This window comes from Lithobates pipiens, unplaced genomic scaffold (genome assembly GCF_037356315.1).
Source record: "Lithobates pipiens isolate NorthernLeopardFrog02 unplaced genomic scaffold, aLitPip1_a1.2 Scaffold_23, whole genome shotgun sequence".
NCBI lineage: Eukaryota > Metazoa > Chordata > Amphibia > Anura > Ranidae > Lithobates > Lithobates pipiens.
Genome location: NW_027507785.1, coordinates 112,475,303 through 112,502,825, shown reverse-complemented (window position 1 = coordinate 112,502,825; position 27,523 = coordinate 112,475,303). Strand labels below are relative to the sequence as shown.

Below are 27,523 nucleotides of genomic sequence, written 5' to 3'. Positions count from 1 at the left end.
TGTGAACTGCCGCCGGGAGGCATGCGATGCGGGAACCCGCCGCGCATTCGTGGCGTTCCCGCATCGCTCCAGTGTGAACCCAGCCTAATAAGCGATCGTTTTTCTGATCGCTGTATTAGTGTCACAGGTGACGCTAGTTAGGCAGGTAGGTATTTAGGTTCGCTGCAGCTTTTTATAGCGCCAGGGACCCCCATATACTACCGCATAAAGCCCCCTAATTGCCCCCTAGTTAACCCTTTCACCAGTGATCACCATATAACTGTTACAGGTGACGCTGGTTGGTTAGTTATTTTTTTATAGTTTCAGGGCACCCGCCATTTATTACCTAGTCTCACTAGTGTACCCCTAAATTTAGGGGTGTCTACTTTCCAAAATGGGGTCATTTGGGGGGGGGTTTGTGCCATCTTGGCATTTTATGGCCTTCAAAACTGTAACGCCCTTAGAAAGCCTGAAGGCGGTGCTTGGTTTTCGGGGCCCCGTACGCGGCTAGGCTCCCAAAAAGTCCCACATATGTGGTATCCCCATACTCAGGAGAAGCAGCAGAATTTATTTTGGGGTGTCATTTCACATATGCCCATGGCATGCGTGAGCAATATATCATTTAGTGACAACTTTGTGAAAAAAAAAAAAAAAAAAGTTTGTAATTTTCCCGCAACTTGTGGCAAAATATAAAATATTCCATGGACTCAACATGCCTCTCAGCAAATAGCTTGGGGTGTCTACTTTCTAAAATGGGGTCATTTGTGGGGGTTTTGTGCCATCTTGGCATTTTATGGCCTTCAAAACTGTAATAGGTAGTGAGAAGTGAACTCAAAAATTTACGCCCTTAGAAAGCCTGAAGGCGGTGCTTGGTTTTCGGGGCCCCGTACGCGGCTAGGCTCCCAAAAAGTCCCACATATGTGGTATCCCCGTACTCAGGAGAAGCAGCAGAATTTATTTTGGGGTGTCATTTCACATATGCCCATGGCATGCATGAGCAATATATCATTTAGTGACAACTTTGTTAAAAAAAAAAAAAAAAAAAAAAAAAGTTTGTAATTTTCCCGCAACTTGTGGCAAAATATAAAATATTCCATGAACTCAACATGCCTCTCAGCAAATAGCTTGGGGTGTCTACTTTCTAAAATGGGGTCATTTGTGGGGGTTTTGTGCCATCTTGGCATTTTATGGCCTTCAAAACTGTAATAGGTAGTGAGAAGTGAACTCAAAAATTTACGCCCTTAGAAAGCCTGAAGGCGGTGCTTGGTTTTCGGGGCCCCGTACGCGGCTAGGCTCCCAAAAAGTCCCACACATGTGGTATCCCCATACTCAGGAGAAGCAGCAGAATTTATTTTGGGGTGTCATTTCACATACGCCCATAGCATGTGTGAGCAATATATCATTTAGTGACAACTTTGTGTAAAAAAAAAAAAAAATTTTTTTTTTTGTCATTATTCAATCGCTTGAGGCAAAAAAATAAAATATTCAATGGGCTCAACATGCCTCTTATCAATTTCCTTAGGGGGTCTACTTTCCAAAATGGGGTCATTTGGGGGGGTTTTGTACTGCCCTGCCATTTTAGCACCTCAAGAAATGAGATAGGCAGTCGTAAACTAAAAGCTGCGTAAATTCCAGAAAACTTACCTTAGTTTGTAGATGTGACAACTTTTGCGCAAACCAATAAATATACAATTATTGACTTTTTTTTTACCAAAGACATGTGGCTGAATACATTTTGGCCTAAATGTATGACTAAAATTGAGTTTATTGGATTTTTCGAATAACAAAAAGTAGAAAATATCATTTTTTTTCAAAATTTGCGGTCTTTTTACGTTTATATCGCAAAAAATAAAAATCGCAGAGGCAATCAAATACCATCAAAAGAAAGCTCTATTTGTGGGAAGAAAAGGACGCAAATTTTGTTTGGGTACAACATTGCATGACCGCGCAATTACCAGTTAAAGCAGCGCAGTGCCAAAGTGTAAAAAGACCTCTGGTCATTTACCAGCAAAATGGTCCGGTCTGAAAGTGGTTAAAGATGGTGAATATGGCAGCAACATCTGTGCTTCTCTGACATCACTGTGTATATTATACTACATCCGCAAGATCTCTCTCCGAGAAAGATTTCAAAACACACTGGGGTTTCAAGATGTGCTATTCAAGCTCTATTGAAGAAGCACAAAGAAACGGGCAACACTGAGGGCCGTAGACACAGTGGTCGGCCAAGGAAACTTAATGCAGCAGATGAAAGACACATCATGTTTATTTTCTTTTGACATTGAAAGATGACCAGCAGTGCCATTAGCACAGAACTGTTAGAAACCAGTGGCACCCAGGTACCATCATCTACTGTCTGGAGAAGTCTGGCCAGAAGGGGTCTTCATAGGAGAATTGCAGCCTAAAAGCGATACTTCCGACATGGACACAAGGCTATGCGATGCAACCATGCACAAAAACATTGGAACTGAGGTACAGAAAAATGGCAACATGTACTCTGGAATGATGAGTCAAAATTTGAAATATTTAGCTGCAGCAGGAGGCAGTTTTTTGGAAAGTGGTACAATGATGAGTGTCTGCAAGCAACAGTAAAGCATGGTGAAGGTGGAGTTGGAGATTTGGGCAGGATCAATGGTGTCCTCAGTAATGAGAAATACAGGCAGATACTTATCCACCATACCATCAGGGAGTCATGCGATTGACCCCAAATTTATTCTGCAGCAGGACAATGGCCCCAAAGATACAGCCAATGTCATTAAGAAATATCATCAGTGTAACAAAGGAGCCCTGGAAGTGATGGTTTGGCCCCCACAGAGCCCCGATCTCAACATTGAGTCTGTCTGGGATTACATGAAGAGACAGAAGGATTTGAGGCAGCCTACATCCACAGAAGATATGTGGTTAGCTCTCTGTGATGTTCTGAGTTCCTTCAAAAACTGTGTTCAAGTGTACCTAGAAGAGTTGATGCAACTTTGAAGGCAAAGGGCAGTTACCCCAAATATTGATGTGATTTGGATTTCTCTTCTGTTCATTTTCCATTTTGTTAATTGATAAAAGAATTAACACTTCTATTTTTGAAAGCATTCTTAATTTACAGCATTTTTCACACCTGCCTAAAACCTTTGCACAGTAGTTTGACAGGCATCTTTAAGGCAGTTTCCAGGGCATTTTGGGCTTAGTTGAACAATGATAGGGATGCTTTGTAAGAAAACAGGGATACAGCAGTAATTTTGGCAGCAATGGATGCGATTTTAGCAAGGGACTGTCTATCCTTGGTGGGAAAGATGTCCTATACCATTCAGGTAGACCCACGGGCGCACTACAAACTCTAAGAAGGTTACAAGTATGTTTTCTACAGCAGTGTATGTCTCAATAGATTTTTCTTCTGTGGATCTGGCAGGATCTTCATGGGTGGAGAATCTGGTGGTGGGCAAGTCCTTCCATCCTATTGAATGGATCACACTTTCTGCAGATGCAAGCCTGCCGCAATGGGGGAGGGGTGCACACTACCTACTGCCTTCTTTATCATTGATGACTTCATCCAAGAACAGAAGATATGATCGATGCTGCTGCTGTAGGCATTTTCAAATGAGCTGAGGGTTGTGGCACTGTCTGCTACTTTCCCGGTTTGGAGAATTAGATGGCGAATACCCCGGGTGGCCACTTAGAGAGACGGAATGAGTGGTCTCTGAATCCTGGCACTATGGAAAAGATCTTTGAGTACTGCGGAACTGCAAAAATACATCTCATGGGATCACAGAGAAATCATCAGCTACCACTGCTATTTTAGACATTTAAATGCTCACAAGCCTTCAGGCAAGATGCTTGGTTTCTGAGCTGGGATTTACCATTAGTATATGCGTTTCCCTCTGATAGGTCTTATTCTATGGGTAATACAGAAGATACACATCAAGCGAGTAGAGGCCATAACAACCTTTGCACTTTGACCCTGAAGACCATGGCGTCCACTTCTGTTATAAATGTCTATTACCCCACCTTTGACTGCCATTCAGATCAGTTACACTTGATAGCATTGAGAAAGTAGGACTCTTCCGGTTAGGCCTCTTCCCAGACTTTGCTGAAATCAAAAAGTTGTCCGCAAATAAAATTCCTTCAACTTGCATCCTTTGTGGGTTTTAACCCCTTAAAGCTGCTATTCAAAGATATTCTTGAATTTATGCAAACACCTCTCGACAAAGGTTTAAATGATTATTTACTCAAAGTACAAAACTCAGTGCTAAGAGGAGACTGATGGGCAATACACATCTTGGTGATGCAGTCTATACAGGCTGCTTTAAAGATCAACCCTCCAAAAGACAACCTTCATCGAAACAAGAAAAGCCACTCCAGGTGAGCGAGTCTCTGATTAGTCCCCACACTTGCTAGTCAGGTGCTAGCCCAGCTCGCATGCTGTGTAACATAAGGAAACGATTCCGGATGGCTACACTTCCACAAATCCTTTTATTGAAGCTTCATATGACAAGTGGTTGACAGATGGAGCAGGGGACAAAAAGGTAGACGCTTTTCATGCAAAAGTTAGCGCATAGTCATTACCCAAGCGCTAACATTTGCACGAAATGCATCTACCGCTTTGTCACCTGCTCCATCTGTCAACCACTTGTCATATGAAGCTTCAATAAAAGGATTTTTGGAATTGCAGCCATCCAGAATCATTTCCTTACAAGCCTTGAGCAAACCCTGTTTCACCTGGCAGACTCTTATCCATGATGGCACTTGATCATGAAAGTGTGTTCTTTACTGCCATAGCTTCAGAGAGAAGAGTATCAGAGTTAGGGCTAAACAAATATTGTGTAAATACAAGAGTTGTGTATTTTTACTTAAATCTTGATGTATTTTGTTTATTTCTGCCAGATCTATGCAGTAATCCAGAGTGAAAACTTTGCCTCTGTGCAGGAGCTTCCTGTAATAAAGACTGCACACTGCTGCTCTCTCCTTGTGCAGGGCTGGTTTTGTATCCACCACCTCCTGTAGTTTTCTGCAGGCAGCCTGTAGTGGGTGGAGCCTACTGGGCACCTCCTACAGCTCTGCCTCTGCACAGGCTAGGTATAGCACAGTGATGATGTCATCACTACAATATCTAGGATTCTAAAGGCATTTAGTGCAAAGATTTATATTTCTGGGACAGGGACTGCAGCAGTCTCAGACCCAAGAGAAGGTCATCCACACCAGACAAGTATATGAGGAAAATGACTACAGGAAAAACAGGATTTATTGGGAAACAGAAAGTAACGTAGCAGCTGACCAATAAAACTACACCACACAGCGGGGTGCCAGAAATCAAATAATCCCAGAAGTGTGTTCAGGAGAAGGAAGGGAAGGGAACTGGTCCTGGCTGACCCACTTTGCAAATGTTTTAGTTCTGGGGAATACAAAATTGGATTGTTAGAAGAAATAGTATGGGTTTTGTGTAAGAGCTTTTGAAAAGTTTGTAAATTTTTTGTGACATTGATAAAACTTAAAGTGTTTGTTACCCCAAACATTTCATATTCCTGATATGTGGCTGCTGTATCAAGTATTTGTATTGAAAAGTATCTTGTTCTCTTTGTATTGCTTCCTTTGTGTGAAACTCCTGGTGTTCCTGTCAGACCCCCTGCTTTCCTATTAAAAACTGACCACACTAAGCAGGAGAACCACACAGCTTTGCTGGCAACCTGCTCTCCTCCAATGAACAGACTTGTCCCGATACACTGATCTTCCCAGTGCAGAAGGGGGGTACTGTTGCATTTCCACCCCTGCTCTTATGCAGCTTAGAAAAGAGGGAATGTGATGACTTTTTTTTTTATACTTCTTACAAGAAGTATCTGATCTCAAATTATAGAGATCTCACTCGCTAAAAACGTCAATCGCCACTAGCTTTCCTGTTTCCATAGGACTCCGTTTAGGAAAAACTTCCCCCAGACCTGATCCCAATACAGTATGATCCGAGGTATCAGACGATTTTTGGATCATATGGGCACTGACACTCAGTTACATTTATGCCAGAAGGCCCACACTGACCACAGTTCTATGTATGGAATATCAAAATTTCCTGTCCCTGTTTCAAGAAGGAACGTAAACATCCCTTGTGATAACAATACAGCATGACAGTTCCTCTTTATGGAGAGAGCTGGGGTCTATAAGACTCCAAATCTCTCCTCTACCTTTATAAGCAAAAGATAAAAAAAATATATAAAAATTGATCTTTTGCTGTAGAAAAGAAAAATGGAATTGTTTACATGGGTCCGGAACCGGAAGTGACGTCACTCCAGTCCTCCTAGGAGCGGAGACCATCTTTCCTTCGCTCATCTCGCTTCCTGTAGCTACAGAACATCCAGGTAAGCCAGAAAATGGCAAAATCCAGCTGACCGCATCACTTTTAGCAGAAAGTCCAGTGCTTGAAGGAAAAATTAATACCGGGTTATGGCATCTAGTTGTAAAGTAATGATGTATTTTTCCCAGTTAGGCGGTCGGCAAGACTCACCCAGTCACTGTCAAAAAATACATTTACCTACACTAGTCTGCACACTAGGGGGTGCTACATTACAATTTCTTATTTCTTCAGACAATTTTCAATTTAAGCCATCCCTGGTGAGTTTATCACAGTAGCTCATAAAGACACCCAGGTTGCTATTGCGAACATCGTTCATTCCATAAGTTCTATGTAAATAAAACCACCATCACTGAGCAGATGCCTCACAACTTTTCTGAGCAAAAAATAAATGAATGATTTCTGGCAAACACAGTATAGTCATACAATTTACAAATATACAGTCTCTCACAAAAGTGTGTACACCCCTCACATTTTTGTAAATATTTTATTATATCTTTTCATGTGACAACACTGAAAAAATTACATTTGCCACAATGTAAAGTAGTGAGTGTACAGCTTGTATAACTGTACATTTGCTGTCCCCTCAAAATAACTCAAACACACAGCCATTCATTTTTAAACTGCTGGCAACAAAAGTGAGTACACCCCTAAGTGAAAAATGTCCAAATTTGGCTCAAGTAGCAACTTTTCCTCCCAGTGTCGTGTAACTCGTTAGTGTTACAAGGTCTTAGGTGTGAATGGGGAGCAGGTGTGTTAAATTTGGTGTTATCACTCTTATGCTCTCATACTGGTCACTGGAAGTTCAACATGGCACCTCATGGCAAAGTACTCTGAGGATCTGAAAAAAAGAATTGTTGCTCTACATAAAGATGGCCTAGGCTATAAGAAGATTGCCAAGACCCTGAAACTGAGCTGCAGCACGTTGGCCAAGACCATACAGCAGTTTAACAGGACAGGTTCCACTCAGAACATGCCTCGCAATGGTTGATCAAAGAAGTTGAGTGCACGTGCTCAGCGTCATATCCAGAGGTTGTCTTTGGTAAATAGACATATGAGTGCTGCCGTCATTGCTTCAGAAGTTGAAGGGGTGGGGGGGGTCAGCCTGTCAGTGCTCAGGCCATACACCACACACTGCATCACATTGGTCTGCATGGCTGTTGTCCCAGAAGGAAGCCTCCCCTAAAGATGATGCACAAGAAAGCCCGCAAACAGTTTGCTAAAGACAAACTAAGGACATGAATTACTGGAACCATGTCCTGTGGTCTGATGAGATCAAGATAAACTTATTTGGTTCAGATGGTGTCAAGCATGTGTGGTGGCAACCAGGTGAGAAGTACAAAGACAAGTGTGTTTTGTCTATAGTCAAGCATGGTGGCGGGAGTGTCATGGCCTGGTGCTGCCGACACTGGGATCTAGATAAAGGAAGGCCCGTAGACGTGGTATATCTGGATTTTGCAAAAGCATTTGACACAGTTCCCCATAAACGTTTACTGTACAAAATAAGGTCTGCTGGCATGGACCATAGGGCGAGTACATGGTTTGAAAACTGGCTACAGGGGCAAGTTCAGAGGGTGGTGATGAATGGGGATTGGTCAGGGGTGGATAGTGGGGTCCCACAGGATTCTGTGCTGGGACCAGTTCTATTTAATTTGTTCATAAACGACCTGGAGGATGGGGTAAAAAGTTCAATCTCTGTATTTGCAGACGATACTAAGCTAAGCAGGGCAATAACTACTTTGCAGGATGTGGAAATCTTGCAAGAAGATCTGAACAAATTAATGGGGTGGGCAACTACATGGCAAATGAGGTTTAATGTAGAAAAATGTAAAATAATGCATTTGAGTGGCAAAAATATGAATGCCATCTATACAATAGGGGGAGAACCTCTGGGGGAATCTAGGATGGAAAAGGACCTGGGGATCCTAGTAGATGATGGGCTCAGCAATGGCATGCAAGCTGCTGCTAAAAAAGCAAACAGAATATTGGGATACATTAAAATAGGGATGAACTCCAGGGATAAAGCAAAAATTCACCCACTCTACAAGACTCTGGTCTGGCCGCACCTGGAGTATGCTGTCCAGTTCTGGGCACCAGTCCTGAGGAAGGATGTACTGGAAATGGAGCGAGTACAAAGCTAATAAAAGGGTCTGGAGGATATTGGTTATGAAGAAAGGTTGCGAGCACTGAACTTATTCTCTCTGAAGAGACGCTTGAGAGCCGATATGATTTCTATTTACAAATACCATAGGGGTGACCCCACAATAGGGATAAAACTTTTTCGCCAAAGGGAGTTTAACAAGACACGTGGCCACTTATTAAAATTAGAAGAAAAGAGGTTTAACTTTAAACTACGTAGAGGGTTCTTTACTGTAAGAGTGGCTAGGATGTGGAATTCCCTTCCACAGGCGGTGGTCTCGGAGGGGGGGGGGCATTGATAGTTTCAAACAACTATTAGATAAGCACCCGAATGACCACAAAATAAAGGCATATACAAGGCAATACTGACATATAGGGGGGTTATTTACAAAAGGCAAATCCACTTTGCACTGAAAGAGCATTGAAAGTTCAGTTGCTCTAAATCTAAGGGGTAGATCTGAAATAAATGGAAGCTCTGCCGATTTTACCGTCCAATCATGTGCAAGCTAAAATGCTGTTTTTTTTATTTTCCTTGCATGTCCCCCCTTTACTTCCAAGTGCACTTGCAGTGCAAAGTGGATTTTCCTTTAGTAAATAAACCCCATAGTCACAAACATAGGTTGGATTTGATGGACTTGTGTCTTTTTTCAACCTCACCTACTATGTAACTGGGCAGCTCCAGTTCATTGAGGGAACCATGTACTATGACATACTGAAGCAAAGCATGATCCCTTCCCTTCAGAGACTGGGCCGCAGGGCAGTATTCCAACAAGATAACGACCCCAAACACACCTCCAGGACGACCACTGCCCTGCTAAAGAAGCTGAGGGTAAAGGTGATGGTCTGGCCAAGCATCTCTCCAGACCTAAACACTATTGAGCATTTGTGGGACATCCTCAAACAGAAGGTGGAGGAGCAAAAGGTCTCTAACATCCACCAGCTCGGTGATGTCCTCATGGAGAAGTGGAAGAGGACTCCAGTGGTAACCTGTGAAGCTCTGGTGAACTCCATGCCCAAGAGGGTTAAGGCAGTGCTGGAAAATAAATGGTGGCCACACAACATATTGACACTTTGGGCCCAATTTGGACATTTCCACTTAGGGGTGTACTCACTTTTGTTGCCAGCGGTTTAGACATTAATGGCTGTGTGTTGAGTTATTTTGAGGGGACAACAATTTCACAACATTATACAAGCTGTACACTCACTACTTTACATTGTAGCAAAGTGTCATTTCTGCAGTGCTGTCACATGAAAAGATATAATAAAATATTTACAAAAATGTGAGGGGTGTACTCACTTTTGTGAGATGCTGTACAATCAACAGATAGAATAGTGCAGTTTTGAGTGCCTGGTACTAATTAAAATGATTTAGTAATTACCTTCCCTTCGATAATTCGATACACCAAAGAGTTCATATCTTTAGCATTGAACGCATGCTTGAGAGTTGCCATTTCATAGACACAGCATCCCAGGGCCCAGACATCAGACTGCAAAATTACAAAAGGTACACAGTGGTCACCATGGTACACAATTATATTTGGTCTTATCCAAGATTAACTGCAATAACAATCATGCCAGGAAATAAAAATGAAATACCACAGCCAGACTTTAGAAGCTATTTATCTTATCTGAGAATTGAAATGGATCTACACTTAGATGTGAACTTAAATATGTAAAACAGTCTTGCTGGGGGGGCTAAATATACATTGATATAAAAAAGGCAAATATACTTATATTTTTTAGAAAAAAAAAATAAATCTGCTCCATGTGTTTGTTCTAAAGCTGTTGACATAATTAAAAGCTTTGGTCATGTGATATATGCTAAAAAGGATAATCACAGTTTGGTTTGGCAGATGCTTCCCTTCAGCATACAGTTAGGGAAAAAAGTATTTGATCTCCTGCTGATTTTGTACGTTTGCTCACTGACAAAAAATGATCAATCTATAATTTTAATGGTAGGTTTATTTTAGCAGCGAGAGACAGAATAACAACAACAAATCCAGAAAAACACATTTCAAAAAAGTTATAAATTGATTTGCATATTAATGAGTGAAATAAGTATTTGATCCCCTATCAGCAAGATTTCTGGCTCCCAGGTGACTTCTATACAGGTAATGAGCTGAGATTAGGAGCACTCTCTTAAAGGGAGTGCTCCTAATCTCAGCTTGTTACCTGTATAAAAGACACCTGTTCACAGAAGCAATCAGATTCAAATCTCTCCACCATGACCAAGACCAAAGAGCTGTCCAAGGATGTAAGGGACAAGATTGTAGACCTACACAAGGCTGGAATGGGCTATAAGACCGTCGCTAAGCAGCTTGGTGAGAGGGTGACAACAGTTGGTGTGATTTTTCGCAAATGGAAGAAACACAAAACAACTGTCAATCTCCCTCGGTCTGGGGCTTCATGCAAGATCTCACCTCATGGAGTTTCAATGATCATGGGAACCATGAAAAATCAACCCAGAACTACACAGGAGAATCTTGTCAATGATCTCAAGGCAGCTGGGACTATAGTCACCAAGAAAACAATTGATAACCCGCTACGCTGTGAAGGACTGAAATCCTGCAGCACCCTCTGCTCAAGAAAGCAAATTTACAGGCCTGTCTGAAGTTTTCTAATGAACATCTGAATGATTCAGAGGAGAACTGGGTGAAAGTGTTGTGGTCAGATGAGACCAAAATCAATCTCTTTGGCATCAACTCAACTTGCTGTGTTTGGAGGAGGGGGAGGAATGCTGCCTATGACCCCAAGAACACCATTCCCACCCTCAAACATGGAGGTGGTAATATTATGCTTTGGGGGTGTTTTTCTGCTAAGGGGACAGGACAAATGTACCACATCAAAGGGACGATGGAAGGGGCCATGTGCCATCAAATCTTGGGCGAGAACCTCCTTCTCTCAGCCAGGACATTGAAAATGGGTCGTAGATGGGTATTCCAACATGACAATGAACCAAAACGCACGGCCAAGGAAACAAACGAGTGGTTCAAGAAGCCCATTAAGGCCCTGGAGTGGCTTACCCAGTCAGCTGACCTTAATTCTATAGAAAATATGTGTCAGGAGCTTAAGGTTCGGGGTAGCAAACATCAGCCTTGAAACCTTAAATGACTTGGAGAGGATCTGCAAAGAGGAGTGGGACAAAATTCCTTCTGAGAAGTATGCAAATCTGATGGTCAAATACAAGAAACATCTGACCTCTGTGATTGCCAACAAGGGCTTTGCCACCAAGTACTAAGTCATGTTTTGGGAAGGGATCAAATGCTTATTTCACTCATTAAAATGCAAATCAATTTATACATTTTTGAAATGTGTTTTTCTGAATATTTTTGTTATTCTGTCTCTCACTGTTGAAATAAACCTACCATTAAAATTATAGACTGATCATTGCTTTGTCAGTGGGCAAATGTACAAAATCAGCAGGGGATCAAATACTTTTTTACCTCACTGTACATTATATGATAAAAGGTCTGGTAATGTGACTAGCACTACAGGGTCCTTGAGAAGTATTTTTTTTAAAAGCAATTATTTTTCAGGCCCCTTATTTTTTTTTAAATTTCAGCAAGATTGTTAATATAGCTTTAAGTTAAGATATGAGTATAGGTCTCTTTGAAGTGATGCTGTTTTCCCCATTTTTTTCCCCCCATGTTGCACTCTAGCTACTTATGCTTGCCTTCCTTTTGTTGCCCTGCTGTTCTGTTCATTGTGTATGCTCTGGTTGCACAAGGCTTAGGGCTCCCTTCCTTACCTGGAGAGATAACAATGATGGCAGGGGATTGGTTACACAGGTACCAAGCATTGTAGCATTGGAGGAAAGGGAGTGAGTCACATGCTCTCAATATCCAGAAGTATCAGGTAACTTCACTCCCGAAAGCCAACAAAAAGTAGCGGGGGAGTAAAGGATGAGTATAAGCAGATGGAGTGCAGTTAGCCGACGATGTATGGGCAAGGCGCATCCCTTACTCCTCTTCTGGAAGTCCGCCAGGATCAGTGTCTGCTTCTACCTGCTCCGGGTTCTCTCCTAACAAGCCATGTGCTGGGGGGCATCTGTGTAGGCATTCCCTGGAGCTGGGCTGTGTTCGTAAATAGACACACAAAGCGCCGGTAAGCCACAGTCCCATTCCCCCCTTTATAGCAGTTTCACTGACAGCAGCAGGGGCCTATGGCTTCTGCTGTCCTCAGTGCCAGATCGGTGACAGGAGTAAGTATTTCGTTTTTTTTTTTACTTAAATGCAGGGAAAGCATTACGGTAAAAAAATTTGACTTTAGAACCACTTTAAGTGGTCCACCTTTCTCACTAAGTTTTATGCTATACTCACATTCAGGGTGTAACATAAAACATAATCACAAGCGCCCCCCCATTACTGAATTTGGGGGCACATCTTTCTGAAGTGCCTTATGCATGTTGGAATTTGGCGCACAGACACGTCATTCATTTTTAGGATTCACTGTGGCAGAGGAATAAGTAGTCCATTCATACTTCCTCCAGCCCTGTAATCTAAGGTCCATATCTTGGCAAGTACCTGGACTGAAGAGAAATAGTTCATTAATGTGGGTGCATTTATTATTATTTTTTTGTTTGCAAAAAGGTGGAAATAGCTTTCAAGTATTTTTTATTTATTTTTAGGAATATAAGTGGGAAGACAATTTTCCTCCCTCAAACATAAACTTTTAACTCAATGTGTCCAGCAATTGGTATATCGTAATATAAGCATTTAGTCAACATTACCTTATAGTTGTATGGTTTGTTGGAGAAAAGCTCTGGGCTCATATAATAAGGAGTCCCAATAAGAGTGCTGGCCATATCATACTGGCTCTCCAGGACCCTGGCAATTCCCAGATCTCCCACTTTGATGATACTGGATTTGGTCAGAAATATATTCTGAGTTTTCAGATCACGGTGCATGATGTGCAAATCATGTAAATACTGCAAACAAATGTGACAGCATTAATAGCCAAGTTAAAAGTGTTCTTAACACGTCAATAAAAATGCAGGTTCTGACTAATCTTTTACCACTATAAAGTGCTCTATTAGAGTGATTTATCTTTATTTCCTGTCCTGATGACATTTTACCAGAGAGGAAGTAATGAGAACTTTCCAACAGCAACACAAACCGAAATAGAAATAGGGCAGGATTTTTTGTTTTGTACAACTTCTGCCCGTGTCCCTTTAGCAGATGCCTCGCTTCCGGTCTGATTAATCTTCTGACCAGAGCCCCAGATAGCAGCAACAAACAGACAGAAGTTCTAATCCCTTCCTATTTCCCCTTTAAAAAATAAAGGTTTTTGGCTTGACATATATGGTACTTTAAGCTGTTATCATTAATTCACTTCTACATTTACAAGGAAGGTTGACACTTGGCATTGTTGGGTACTGTTGACGTGTGGTGACGTGTTGCAAGGGGTTGTGCTAGGCAAGACAACAGGCAGACACAGTGAAAATAAAACCTGAACTCCAGGTACAAATACTTTAATATATTTTGTTCTCATATATATTATATATGAAAGTAAAAAAACAAAAACTAATTTTGGGTTGACACCAGAACAGTAATGGGGGAAATCTTCCAATGGGGATACTAGTTCTGACAACCCCTAGTTCCACCCCAGGATTGCCTCAGTTTGAAGGAATTTCCTCTCATTTCCTGTTTTAACAATGGGACAGGAAGTGAAGGGAAATATGCCCAAACAAAACAGATGGCAAAAAACTGTCATCTAAACAAATAGCAAAGCACATACAGTGGTTATTTTGATGACAAAAAGTCCTGTGGTTAGGTTATCAAAAAACATTTAAATATTCAATTGGTAACCATTAACATACATCTTCCCATATATTAAAAAAATGGGACCCATAGCCATCTGGGGACATTTTGCAAATTTTTACCTACAGGTAAGCCTATAATAAGGCTTACCTGTAGGTAAAATGAGCATCTCCTAAACCTGTACGGTGATGTCAGCGGCACATGCGCGTTGAAGGTTCGGCGGATGCTGCAGGAAAATAAGAGCTCCTTGCCAGAACGGAGGACTCCCACACATGTGCAGGAGTGACGTCATTGTGACTCCAGCCACTCACAGCGCTGGAGCCGCGAACCCAGAAGAAATGGGGAGGCAGTGCGGGCGCTTCGTTCTACGATATATATTTTATAATGAGCTAGTATGCATTGCACACTAGCTCATTATGCCTTTGCCTTACAGGTTTTTTTTTTTTGGTCAGGACATACAACTGCTTTAAAAATACTCCCAGACCGTAAGTGTCAGAGAAACTAAACAAAGAACATGCAACATAAATAACGAGAATTCAATCCCTGCACAAGGGGTTCTACCACAGCATATGCCATGTCCTCACATTAACAACAAATGTACTAAAGGTAATTGCCCCATGTGTAAAGACCCCTGTGTGCTCAAGCTAGACAAGAGAAGGAGGATGAAAGGGGGGTGGAGGAGGGGAGATATGGCTGGATATGGAGCCGGTAACCCAAGTCTATTTGCTATGGTACTTAGTGAAGGGCTTTAAATATCCTTGTTGGAAAACAGCATCCAAAGTCCAGTAAGCATGGAGAAAGAAACCGTATGAGATAATCTAATGGTAACAATCTATTTAGGTGTCATATTCAAGAACTAGCAACTGAAGTGGTTCAATGGTTAATATACCGACTTAGGTTCATGGATGGTATTTATTTTGGTATTCTAGTGACATATGGTGCAGACATCTACCAAGCTGGGTGAATCCCGTTTTTTCCTTAAAGTTTTAGTGGTAGTGTCATACACTCCTTTTGTCCTATACCTGCACCGGTCCTATGATCATATGGCATTTAGTGCTCTGTTCCAATCACTGCTGTCAGTTAACAAAGCAAAGGCAGTCCGAGGCTATTATCTGGCAGTCTGTACTAGTGGGTTAAATGTTAGTACCCATCCTACTGATTACTACCACATATAGGGCTTGCAATAGGTATTACCTTAGTCCATCAGTTGATGTCGGGTAGTTGTTTATACATTACGCACAATAACCTTTTGCCGCAGACTACTTCATCTCCGTTTTTGCATGTGCAGAGTACTGAGTGTTGATGGTAACAATTCCGGTTCGTATTTCCAGTGTTCTAGTAAGTCACCGCTCCGCTTTTCATCTCATTCGTCCTTCTCCCAATTGCGGGGTTCCTGGACTTTAGATGCTGGTTTCCAACAAAGATATTTAAGACCCTTCCCTAAGTACCATAGCAAACAGGCTTGGGTTGCCAGCTCCATATTCATCAATATCTCCCCTTTCTCCCTCCCCTCCTCCTTCTCCTGTCTAGCTTGAGCACCCATAGGTCTCACCACATGGGGCAATTACCTTTAGTAGACTGGTTGTTAATGTGAGGAAATGGTATATGCCATGGTAGAGCCCCTTGTGCAGAAATACTTGGCGTCCCCATGAATTCTCGTTATTTATGTTGTATGTTCTTTGTTTTGTTGGTCTGAAGCTTCCTGTCTGGGAGTATTTTAAAGTGGCCTTACGTGGCTGTGAGTCCCATATCCTCCCTTTTTAATATAGGAGAAACTGTATGTTAATGTTTACCAATTGAACATTTAATAAACCTTTTTTTGATAACCCAACAGAACTTTTTGTCATCAAAATAACCACCGTATACCCTTGTATCTTGTTATAGAGGATTGTTGTGCTTTGCTAGTTGTTTTGGTTTAGATGACAACACCTTATTGGGCTAACCAAGCATTTATTGTAGAGTCTACTGCCTTAAAATTTGTTCTTCTTTGTAAAGTATAGTACCATGCAGTCAAAGTAGAAGTCAAAATCATTAATTGTTGTGACTGTTGGAATACTGACATTGGAAATTTAATGAGTGAATTGCTGCCTTTCACAGATCATCACTGCTCTTTGTACAGGTTATGATAAACCAGAACATGTTATTCTGAAATATGGAAAGAAAAAAAGAAATGAACAAAAGTGATCATACATTGCCTACAATTTTACATGTTTGACACACTGAACACTTCTAGTGAGTATTCTCCTGCCAGTACATGGAATAACAGTGATTTTCATTCTTTGTTTTAAACAAAGTTTGTTGAGACTATAAACATTTGAGAAGTAGAAAACTTCTTACCTGTAGTGCCATGGCAATCTGAACAAACCACTCTACCACTTGGCTCTCTTGAAGTAGTTTTCCCTTCTGATCTTTGAGTTTACGGTACAAGTCTCCTCCTTCGCAGTAGCCCATGACGATGTACAGCAATCCATCCTCACCCTCCCAAGATTCTTTATAGGCCACGATGTTTGGATGTTTCAGCTTAGAAAGGAGCTGAGCCTCTTGCTCTGCTGCCTTCCGCTCCTTTCGAGGGGCATTGCGAAGACTCAGCTTTTTAATCACATACTGTGGGCAAAAAAGCAACAGAATAAGCAGGTAAATATGACATGAAATACAATTTCTTTGCTATTATGATTACTTAATAGTACAACTATATTGTTTAGAACCAATCTGTTGGGCAGCATATAATAAAGAACACATCACACTATGAAGAGACTTTCAATCCAATCTGAACAGATACACACACCTTGGGTCAACCTGAGAGGAAACCATTAAAGTGGTAGAAGCCCTCATATACACTGGATGTTTTTGCAGCTGCTTCTAGTGTGTCTGCCATTTTATTGCCTCTAAACACCTCTGCATGTAGAACATTTCTGTCCAATTGCCTTAAAAATCCAGTTTTCTCGCTTTTTCTTCTTTAAACTCCCCTGCATGTTATCCTATGTGGCCATGCACATAAAAGACTTTCGATAAGCATTTAGTGGCAGGAAAATAGAAACAAAACCCTCTGCCAGAGCGTCCAGGAACAGCAGAGTTTTGGCAGAAAAAATGCTCAACACTTGTAAACATGTCTAAAAGTGCGTTAACACTAGGCACGTTTGATGTGTGAACAGTAACCACTCCGCTCCAGCCCTACAGCTGCATGATGGCCGGGCTAGCGTTTCAATGTACTGAGTGGACATGATATGACGTCTATCAGAACAAGCCACTTGTGCGTGGCCCCAGGGACATGCAGCGCAGCGATCAGTGGTGCGATGTGTCCCACGGATGCACCGCATCTCCGATCACGTTAAAGAGCCTAGAATGCAGGCTATTTACCATGTGATCAGCTGTGTCTAATCACAGTGTAAAAGGGACGTGCCGGGTATTGCCATTCCTCTCCTCACGCGCGTGGAGAAGAGAGTCGATATGCAGCTTTCCTCAAATGGGGACATCTGCACGGATAATCAGTGCAATGATTATCAGTACGGCTCCATCAGAGATGCCTGTCAGTGCCCACCAGGGCTGTCTTTCAGTGCCCATTAGTGCTGTCTGCCAGTGCCTCCTCATCAGTGCCACCTCATCAGTGCTGGAGAAATATTAATTTACTAAATTTTATAACAAACTAAGAAAAAGGTTTTTTTCCCTATATTTGCGGCTTTTTTCCTTTGTTTAGCAAAAAAATAAAATAAAAAATAGTAGTAATTAAATACCATCAAAAGAAAGCTCTATTTGTGTGATTTTTTTATTTTACAAAAAATTTAATATAGACACAGTGTTGCATGAACATGCAATTGTCATTCAAAGTGTGATAAACAAAGTGCCAAGAGTTAAGTAATAGAAAAAGGGGTACCTGCGTCCTATCAATATGGAAAAATATGTGGCTTGAGGCTAGTGGACTTTAACGGTACCATAAGATTTGAGATACACCAGTATATAAAACAAATAGAGTTTTATTAAATTAACATCATCATGTTAAAACATACAAGTTTAAAACAGCTCTGTCTGTTCGAACATAAAAGGTGCAATTGAAAGAGATGGCAATACCAGTCCACCCTGTATCAATCATGTTGGCACGTTCGACGTGATTCGCCAGGTAATTCACCGCTTCTTCAGGAGCAAGGCAAATATCTCCTAAACGGTGCACGTTTAGGAGATATTTTTTAGTACATATTGGTAAGCGTTATTATAGGCTTACCTATATGTAAAAATAGGTTGGGGGGTTTACAACCACTTTAAGGTAAAACAAGACCTTCTGCATGCACAACCGCCTGTTCATTCTGTAGCCCTGCTCCTCCTCTGCCACCATCTTTGGGTGTGACAGAGTTGCAGCACAACCTATGCCCCCTCCTTCTCTAAATGCCAAACCAAACGCTGTGACTGCCTGTAGTGCAGCCCTGTGCCCTCATCTTCTATACTCCTCCGACAGATTCATTAAAGTAAACAAACTAGGTTTTTGTTTTTTTACTATACTACATAGCAGACACATATTTTAATGCCACACATGCAGTCATTTGAAAGAAAACTATATTTTTAAACTGGATTTGGATTTGATTTAAATGTGCGATGTGGCGCCGTCTCTGGAAGAAGGGGGGGGGGGGGCGGTCAAAAACAGGTCCCTATTCCCCCCTCCCCCCTGAAAGGTGCCAAATGTGACACCGGAGGAGGGTGGGAGACAAATAAGCGGAAGCTCCACTTTTGGGTGGAACTGCGCTTTAATAAAGAATTGTAATAAAAATATATAAACCTAAATGTATTATCCATAGTAAAAACAGGTCACGATGGTTAATGCAGCTTTCCAAAACATTATTGCAAATGTGGGTCCTTGAATTTGCTTCAAAGTATCCACAGAGATGATTTCAACATTATTATTTGTTACATAAACAGTGCAATGTGTTATAAAGCGCATCACACACTGCTCTGCCAGATCTCATACAGACAGTCCACAAAGGTGTCATCTGGTGCTTCATAGAAGTTTAAAGGGGACATTCCATGAGAGAAACATAAGGGCTGCTAGTAGTGACCTCTTCTATTCAGCTGACCCCCTGCCATGCCAATACATAATCTTCAATGCATTCTATTTATACTTATTGACCCAATCAAGTACAAGGAGTTTACATTTTTTCTGATTCACATTTGCTGCATGGTTGCTCCATGTCATGAATTCAGAAGTTCCGAAATCAGACAAAGCCAAGGAGCTAACATTTTCAGAAGCTGACTAGCTGTTTTGCAGGCCCCAGATTTCATTCTTCACAGAGGCACTTTAACCCTTTTGCAGCCAGGGCAATTTTTGCATATTTGTTTCACAAATTAAACACATTTCAGGCCTGATGATTAGTTTAAAGTGATTGTAAAGGGAGATTAAAAAAAAAAAAAAAAAAGCAAACGTGTTATACTTATCTGCTCTGTGTAGTGGTTTTGCACAGAGCAGTTCCAATCCTCCTCTTCTTGGGACCCCACCGGTGCTGTTTACTCCTCCCTACTTCTGAGTGCCCCCATAGCAAGCCTCCTGCTATGGGGTCACTCATGCGAGCTTGATCTTCGTCCCCCCAATCTCTCTTTACAGGCACCAGTCGTTTTCATAAGCCAGGCCAATATGACGCCACTCCCGCAAATGTGTGGGAGTCTTCAGCATTGCCAAATTTCTGTGCATACAAAGCTCTCTGTACGGGGCAAACAGGCAGGTAGGTCACTTTAATGCAGAAGAGACAAAGCATATTAAAAATCCTGCCTGTTCGCCCACTTTTGTTTTCTACATAACGTTCCAATTTAAAGTGGTGCTTCAATCCTGAATTTTAAATGGTGGACAGACAGGCATTTGAATGCATGAGAGACATGCTTTATCTCTTCTGCATTACAGTTACTTACCTGCCTGTCTGCCTTGTACAGTGAGCTGCACATGCAAGCAATGCTGAATCTGACTGAGCTCCTACGCATGACATCATCCCTGCCCGGCCAATCACCCAAAGATGTCAGCAACCAGGAGGGGAGCACAAGGACGCTGCATTGCTAAATACCAGGCGAGTATTGTTTCACTTTAAAGGTAAAAAACCTTCTGCCTTTAGAACCACTTTAAATCCCCAGTATTTCTTTTCTGAAAGCAGAAACCCTGGATAATAAAATGGTCATAGTTGCAATATTTTATGTCACGCGGTATTAGTGCAAAGGTTTATAAAATGCATATTTTGATTAAACTTGATTTTGGTGCAAAAAACACAATATATTAACCATTTTTGACGGCAAAAATATGTTGAGTAAACAGATACGAAACATGTCAAGCTCTTTCAGACAGGTGTTGGATTATAAACAGCCTCAAAGCTCCAGGTTTACCTTCCAACGTGACGATGACCCACAACACACAGCAAAAATTACCACACTTGAAGGAGAAAAAGGTGAATGTCCTAGGTCATGGCCTAGTCAGAGCCCAGACTTAAACCCCATTAAAAATCAGTTGAATAACTTGAAGACTGCAGTCCACAAACAGTCACCATCAAATTGAACTGATCTTGAGTAGTTCTGCAAGGAAGAAGTGGGCACATATTGCAAAGTCTAGATGTGCAAAGTTAGTAGAGACATATGCCAACAGACTAAAGGCTGTAATTAAAGCAAAAGGTGATCTCCTTTCCCAAACTCAGTGATTCTGTTTTTGAATGCTTTTTAGTTTTTTCTGACATGTTGGTGTTATATCTTTCACTGTGATTATTTTAAAGGGGGGCGATTCTTTTCTATACTCACTTTATGTGTGTTAAAAAAAAAGGGGGGGGGGGGGAAAGGGATAAAATTGGTCTAGAACTGAAAATGTTAAAGTCTATCTGAAATTTTTGTTGCAGGTGCATTAAAACAAAAGGAGCACAAAGCAGCCAGAGTCTGCAGCATACTGCAGAGAAGGACCCTTACTCTCGTTGTGGAAGTAGTGGTCTCTCTGCAGAGGTCCAACATGCCCACTGCTGAGTATAGCTCAATGATCAGCTGGATGTATGAGCTTTTCTCACCGAAGAATTATAAATATGACTCAGAAGAGGGTGTGCTGGACCTCTTATGAGAGACCATTGTCTCCACACAACACAGCCTTTCTAATATAATTATTTATACAATTTTTTGCATCAGCACGTTGCACTTTATATGTTTATTATTCACTGTTAAGCCCCATACACACGGTCGGACTTGTACAAACTTTTCCGTGGACTTTTGTACAAAGTGTGTTGTCCACAAGTTTGTATTGCATACACACGGTCGGACTTTTTGACAACAAACACGAACGTGGTGACGTCACAACGTACGGACGCCACTTCAAAAGAGGACGTTCAATGACTCCAGCGCCACCTTTGGTCAACTTCTGTATTGTAGTCTGATCGTTTGCAATGGTTCTGAGCATGCGTGTTTGTACCTTGTACAAAAGTCCGATGCTTTTGCGTACACACGGTAGGACTTTGCTCCATCGGACTTTTGTTGCCAGAAAGTTTGTCCGTTCGCACAGCCAACAAAAGTCCGATGAAAACAGAAAAAGTTTGTCCGATGGAGCGTACACACAGTCGGATGTTGCTCCAAAACAGCTAATTTGCATGTTTGTTGTCAAAAAGTCCGACCGTGTGTACGGGCCTTTACACATTCCACTTGCACAGGATCATTATTGATTATATTATATTTTATTTGCAGTATTATGTGAATACTGATAGATCCAGCTGCATGTATTAGCACTTTGTTTGCAATTTGCATGTGTATTTTTATTTATTAGTTTTATTTAATATCTTTTTGTCTTCACCTTTAGGTAGTAGCTCGAGGGCTGCCTTATTTTATTTATTAAAGTGAAAAACCTTGAGGGTTTACAACCCCTTTAGAGCTGTGACTACATTCAAAGAAAACAAAAAGGTAAAATGTTGCACACCTTTTGTTTTGATGCACCTGAAATGTAAATTGAATATTCTGTTATAAACAAACGCTATAAACAATATTCAACAGATTAAAGTGTATCCAATGGAAAAAAAAAAATGAATAAGTTTTGTCTAGAGTAGGGACGGGCCAGAAGCCCTTATAAGTTTTTATTTCTGTCTGGGTCTCATCCAGGGGGAATCACCCTCTCTAAGCCTAGGTTCACACTGACATGGGGGAAAGAAATCGTGCGAGTTCAGCTGAACTTGCACAATTTCATTCCCGCATGTCAGTCCTGACTTTGGGGGTGATTTCAGAGAGATCTGTGTGGGTTTCGGCACACATGTCAATGGAAATCGTACCATGAAATTGCCAAAAATAGTAGAGAAACTACTTTTGGGAATCTGTATGGTAGCACGCAGATTCGGCGCTGCAATTGCTGCCAATTTGGCATATCAAATTGCATCAATGTGTACCAGGGCTAATTGTCCTGGTGCCCCTTGTCTCTGGAAGTAAAAGTAAGGGAAAAGCCACATATACAGTATTAGTCACCAGAATAGGAATAGAGGGTAAATCTGATCATGAGGAAACCCTTTCTGGTGACAAATACGAGGGGATTAACATCACTTTGCAAAGCTCTCCTCCTCCTTCCTGGCGTGTCTACAGGGCAAGAAGGGAAGTCTCTCAAATGATCAACATAATGTGATGCTGAGAATGTGGAACATCACTGTACACAGAGCCCCATTCTTTTTCAGGACCACCGATAGAGGGGTAACATCGGCCCTCTTGTACGTTCAACAGGGGAACCCAGAGCAGCACAATTACTGGAACTGATCCTCCTATGGCTATATCTGCAGCACAACCGGCTCAAAGCTCTGGACCCCCTTCCTCCATTAACTGCCCCTTCCCACAGCTCTGATCCCCCTGTGACTTTCCTCCCACACTGCTGCCAGCTTTTCCTCCTCTCCCTCCTGCTGGCTGTGGGTACACAGTGGGATCTGTGTCAGAATGGAGAGCGGGGGGAGGCAACAAGCCTGTCTTGTTGGTAATGATCACTTACTGTACTCATTCATACTGGAAGCATAGTAAATATAAAGTATGAATGAATGAATTAATGAAATACTTGTATAGCGCACAATGCGAACTGAATCGCCTCTAGGCGATATATATATATATATATATTACACATACATATATACATACACACACATATACATATACATATATATATATATATATATATATATATATATATATATATATATATATATATATATATATATATATATACACAAACACACATACTTTTTTCATGCTTGCATGCAGAAGCGAAGGCATAAGTAAGCAGTATTCGAACCGCACATGTGAAGTATCACTGTGAACATTAGAGCAATAATTCCAGCACTAGACCTCCTCCGTAACTCTAAATAGGTAACTTGTAAAGGTGTTTAAAGGGTCGCCAACGAAGATTTTGAAGTATCATAGTTTGTCGCCTGCAGCGTGTGCAATTTCAAAGCGTGACTTGTTAAGTGTCAATTACTTATCTATTATTTACTCTGTGCAACATAATCTTTCACATTATGCAAAACAATTGAGGTAACTATTTTTTTTTTTTTTTTATTCGATAAAGTGAATTTTTTCCAATTTGCAAAATCGCTACGCAAATACCGTGTGACAAATAATTGCAGTGATCAACCATTTTATTCCCTGGGGTCCCTGCTTAAAAAAATAAATAAATAATAATAATACTGATTTTAACTTGTCACAAAAAGCCTGGTCGGCCATTGGTTAAGGACTCATTCTCACATGTAAGGATGGGCTCTGCCGCCAGAAAGTCAGCGCTGCGCTAATCACAGGCAGTGAGACATTTCCTGATCTCTGCAGCCGCGCATCAGGACAATGTCTCACTGCCTGTGATTAGCGTTCCGCAGTGCCGACTTCTTGGCGGGCTCTGCTCCTAGGCTGTGCGAACAAGCCGGAGCTCATCCTTACTCACAGGTACTCTGGCTGCGTGAATGAGTGGTTTGTTGGTTTGGTTGAAGCTGCTTGTTTGGTTGAATTCACACCTACACAAGCGGGGTGAGTGCGTTAGAAGACTCGCACGTCTCTTGTAGGGTAGTCCATTCCTTTTCAACTGGCTTCTCTAGAAAACAAGTCCCTGACTGTGGTTTGAGAATGCGCGGTATCACACATTTCAATGGACTGCCCTACGCGTGAGAACATCAGAAAAGTAGAACCTGACTGTTTTCCGTGCAGCGCCATGCGTTTAACCAATTAATGTCACCACCGTGTATCTGCTATAAAAGTTGTAGAGATGTGAACTTTGGCTTATCGGTGGGGAATAGGGATGAGCTCTGGCGCGTTCGCATGGACCACGTGCAGAGCCCGCCAGGAAGTTGGCGCAGCACTGCGCAGTGAGACATTGCCGATCTCTGGAGCTGCACATCGGGGCAATGTCTTAATGCCTGTGATAAGCGCAGCGCTGCGCTGACTTCCTGGCGGGCTCAGCACGTGGTCCATGCGAACAAGCCGGAGCCCATCCTTAGCGGGGAATCACCTGTAGGAATCCAGTGTGGGGGGGTGAGCGGTCACAATGCACACTGTTGGAGGCTGTACACTTCTCCCATACATGTGGGAGGAGGGGCTCTGTCAGGTAAGCTGTATGGGGGCTCCATGTCTTCTAACAGCAGCCCTCATCTCTGCTATAGTACAGTGTCCTGTGTAGAGGACATTACTGCCTTACAAAAGCATGCTACTAATACTGTACAGCGGTGTATAGACTTTTACCTGTCTCCTCTCTGCACAGTGTGTGGCCAGGCTGACCTCTCCATAGCTCCCCTTTCCCACCACTCTGACAAGCCGATAATCCTCCAGTCCCGCCCGCTGTCTCTGCTCTTCCATCTCGTTCCGAATCACCTCATCCCAGCTTCACAAAACATTACACCTGGCCACAACTTCCGCCAGCTTCTTCGTATCCAGGCAACCGAGAACGGAGAGCGGAAACTACCAAAGACATGAGCTGACACGTCGGGTAAGGCTGCTTCAGCGAGACGAGCGACCCCTGCAGGATGATTTTCATAGGGAACAGAATTAGAAGAACTGGGATCCCGGAAAAGGGTCTGGCTGCAGAGTGACCCACCCTCCCCTCCAACTCCACTTTTTTTTTTTAATTATTATAATTTTTTTTATTGTTAATCAGCCGGTGTTTTATAACATTAGGCAACCCGTCAGAATGTGTAACAGAAGTGAAGTTTAGTTGCCGCCATTTTGCTACACCTGGCACTAGGGATGAGCTTCGGCGTGTTCTCATACTCCACATGTAGAGTCTGCCAGGAAGTCTGTGCAGCGCTGCGCTAATCACAGGCAGTGAGACATTGCCCCAATCTCTGCAGCCACGTATCGGGACAATGTATCACTGCCTGAGCAGTGCTGACTTCCTGGCGGGCTCTGCACGTGGAGTATGCGAACACGCCGGAGGTCATCCTTACCCGGCACCTATAGCTCCCGACTGTCCCTTATGTGGAGCAATGTCCCTCTGTTCCTCATTTGTCCCTCATTTTGGTCTGATCTATATAGCTGTATATAAAATGCACTTTTTATCTATCAAAAAGTGTTTTCCAGCGCTAAACCTTTCTTCTGATTTCTAAATTGCTGCATTTGCAAATTCCAAAAGCCAATATAAAGGAATAGTAGTGGTAAAAAAAGCATTTGTGGGTTTAACCAATCTTGTTTTTTTGTACAAATCCTTTAAGGGGCGTGGCAAGGGGTGTGTCTTATGCCTGCATACTTTTGCTGATAGGTGTCCCTCATTCCCATCTTAAAAAGTTGGGAGGTATGTGTCCCTGATTTAGAACAATGTCCCTCTGTCCCTCATTCCTCCTCATTTTGTTCTGATCTTTATAGCTGTATATAAAATGCACTTTTCTATCCATCAAAGTGTTTTCCAGAGCTAAACCTTTCATCTGATTTCTAAATTGCTGCATTTGTAAATTCTAAAAGCCAATATAAAGGAATAGTAGTGGTAAAAAAAGCACTTGTGGGTTCAGTGGTCATTAGTAATTGGCACAGGCTTCAGAGTTCAGCAGTTAGTAAAACAGAGTTTAGGGATCGGTAGTATGTCACACAGAGTTCAGGGGTGAGAGGAAAGTAACATAGAGATCAAGGGTCAGGATTAATTGACGCAGAGTTCATAGGTCAGTAGTAAGAGATGCAGAGTCCAAAGGTCAGAAAGTGGTTACCGCACACATATTCGTTTTCCCCCAATGTCTAAATTACAGATGCTATAGTTTCCTCTTCAGTTCTTTTAGTAATTATGCAGCCTAATGTATCAAAGTTAAAGTGATTGTAAAGGTTCATTTTTTCTTTTCAAAAAAACCAACATGTCATACTTACCAGCTTTGTGTAAGGGTTTTGCACAGAGCGGCCCAATCCTCCTTTTCTGGGGTGCCCCGTTAGCACTCATGGCTCCTCCTCTTCTTCGAGTGGCCCCACAGAGAGCCTCTTTCCATTGACACAGATAGCAGGACTCAGCCCCGCCCCCAGCTCCCATGTCACTGGATTTGATTGACACTGGCTCCCGCTACTGTCAATCTAACCAATGAGGACCTGAGACAGCTTGTTCGTCCCTGAAACAATTGGGTTCAGGTTACGCTGGCCATACACTATACGAAAAATCGTTCAAGACCATTTTCGAAAAAACGAACATTCGCAGTGAGAACAAGTGATAGTGCCATCATGTAATGACCGATAAGTTGTTCAATTTGCAAAAGGGAATTGACCCAGGGATTGTATGGGCATGGGAGGAAAACCAGATCATACAAAAAGTATAAAAAAAAAAATACAAACTTTATTTGCAATACACATAAGCATAAACCTGATATATAAAAATAAGAATGCTTATAAAAACAATAATCAATGACACAAATAATAAACAAAATAAATTATACCTAAACACTGTGTACTGCAAATAATAGGAAATAATTTTAGTAGCACTTGATACCATTAATGAGTGATCTAAGAAAAAATAAATCAACATTAAACATATAACACCCCGTAATGACATGCTATATAAATAAAGTCCATTGATAAAGTGCAAGAAAACAATAGAAGTGAATATTCATCCAATCCTTCAATCTTCCACCACACCGATGTGTCTGTGATTCCTCTCCCAATGAAAACGCACTCACCAGCTGATGTTGCCTCCCACTCTCTTGTTAGGCAAAAGAGCAAGTAAACCCCACCTGGGTAAGTACCACAATTACTTCCAACCAAGCGTATCCATATGTGATCTCACGCCCCGAAGGAAGACGTCGGTATGACGAAACATAATATAATAAAATATAATTTTTTTATTTTATTTTAAATGTTTTATTTATCTTTTTAAATGCAAAAAATAAAAACATAGGTGATCAAATACTTTTTTTTGTAACAAAAC

The 27,523-nt window shown here is 41.7% G+C and overlaps 1 protein-coding gene across 2 annotated transcripts in view; it reads right to left on the bottom strand.

Moving 5' to 3' along the window:
• The window catches only part of NEK4 (NIMA related kinase 4), a 111,509-nt gene extending 86,439 nt beyond the window's left edge, over positions 1-25,070 (bottom strand). The window contains exons 1-4 of one of the 2 annotated variants that reach the window (XM_077452200.1): positions 24,877-25,070; positions 16,540-16,806; positions 13,173-13,370; positions 9,823-9,930 (exon numbers count right to left, since the gene is read on the bottom strand). In XM_077452200.1, coding sequence (XP_077308326.1) covers positions 9,823-9,930; positions 13,173-13,370; positions 16,540-16,806; positions 24,877-24,990 — 687 coding nt within the window. In that variant the 5' untranslated portion in view covers positions 24,991-25,070. The remainder of the gene's footprint in view (positions 1-9,822; positions 9,931-13,172; positions 13,371-16,539; positions 16,807-24,876) is intronic. The other variant, XM_077452199.1, reaches the window with a different exon arrangement.
• Positions 25,071-27,523: the final 2,453 nt, after the last annotated feature.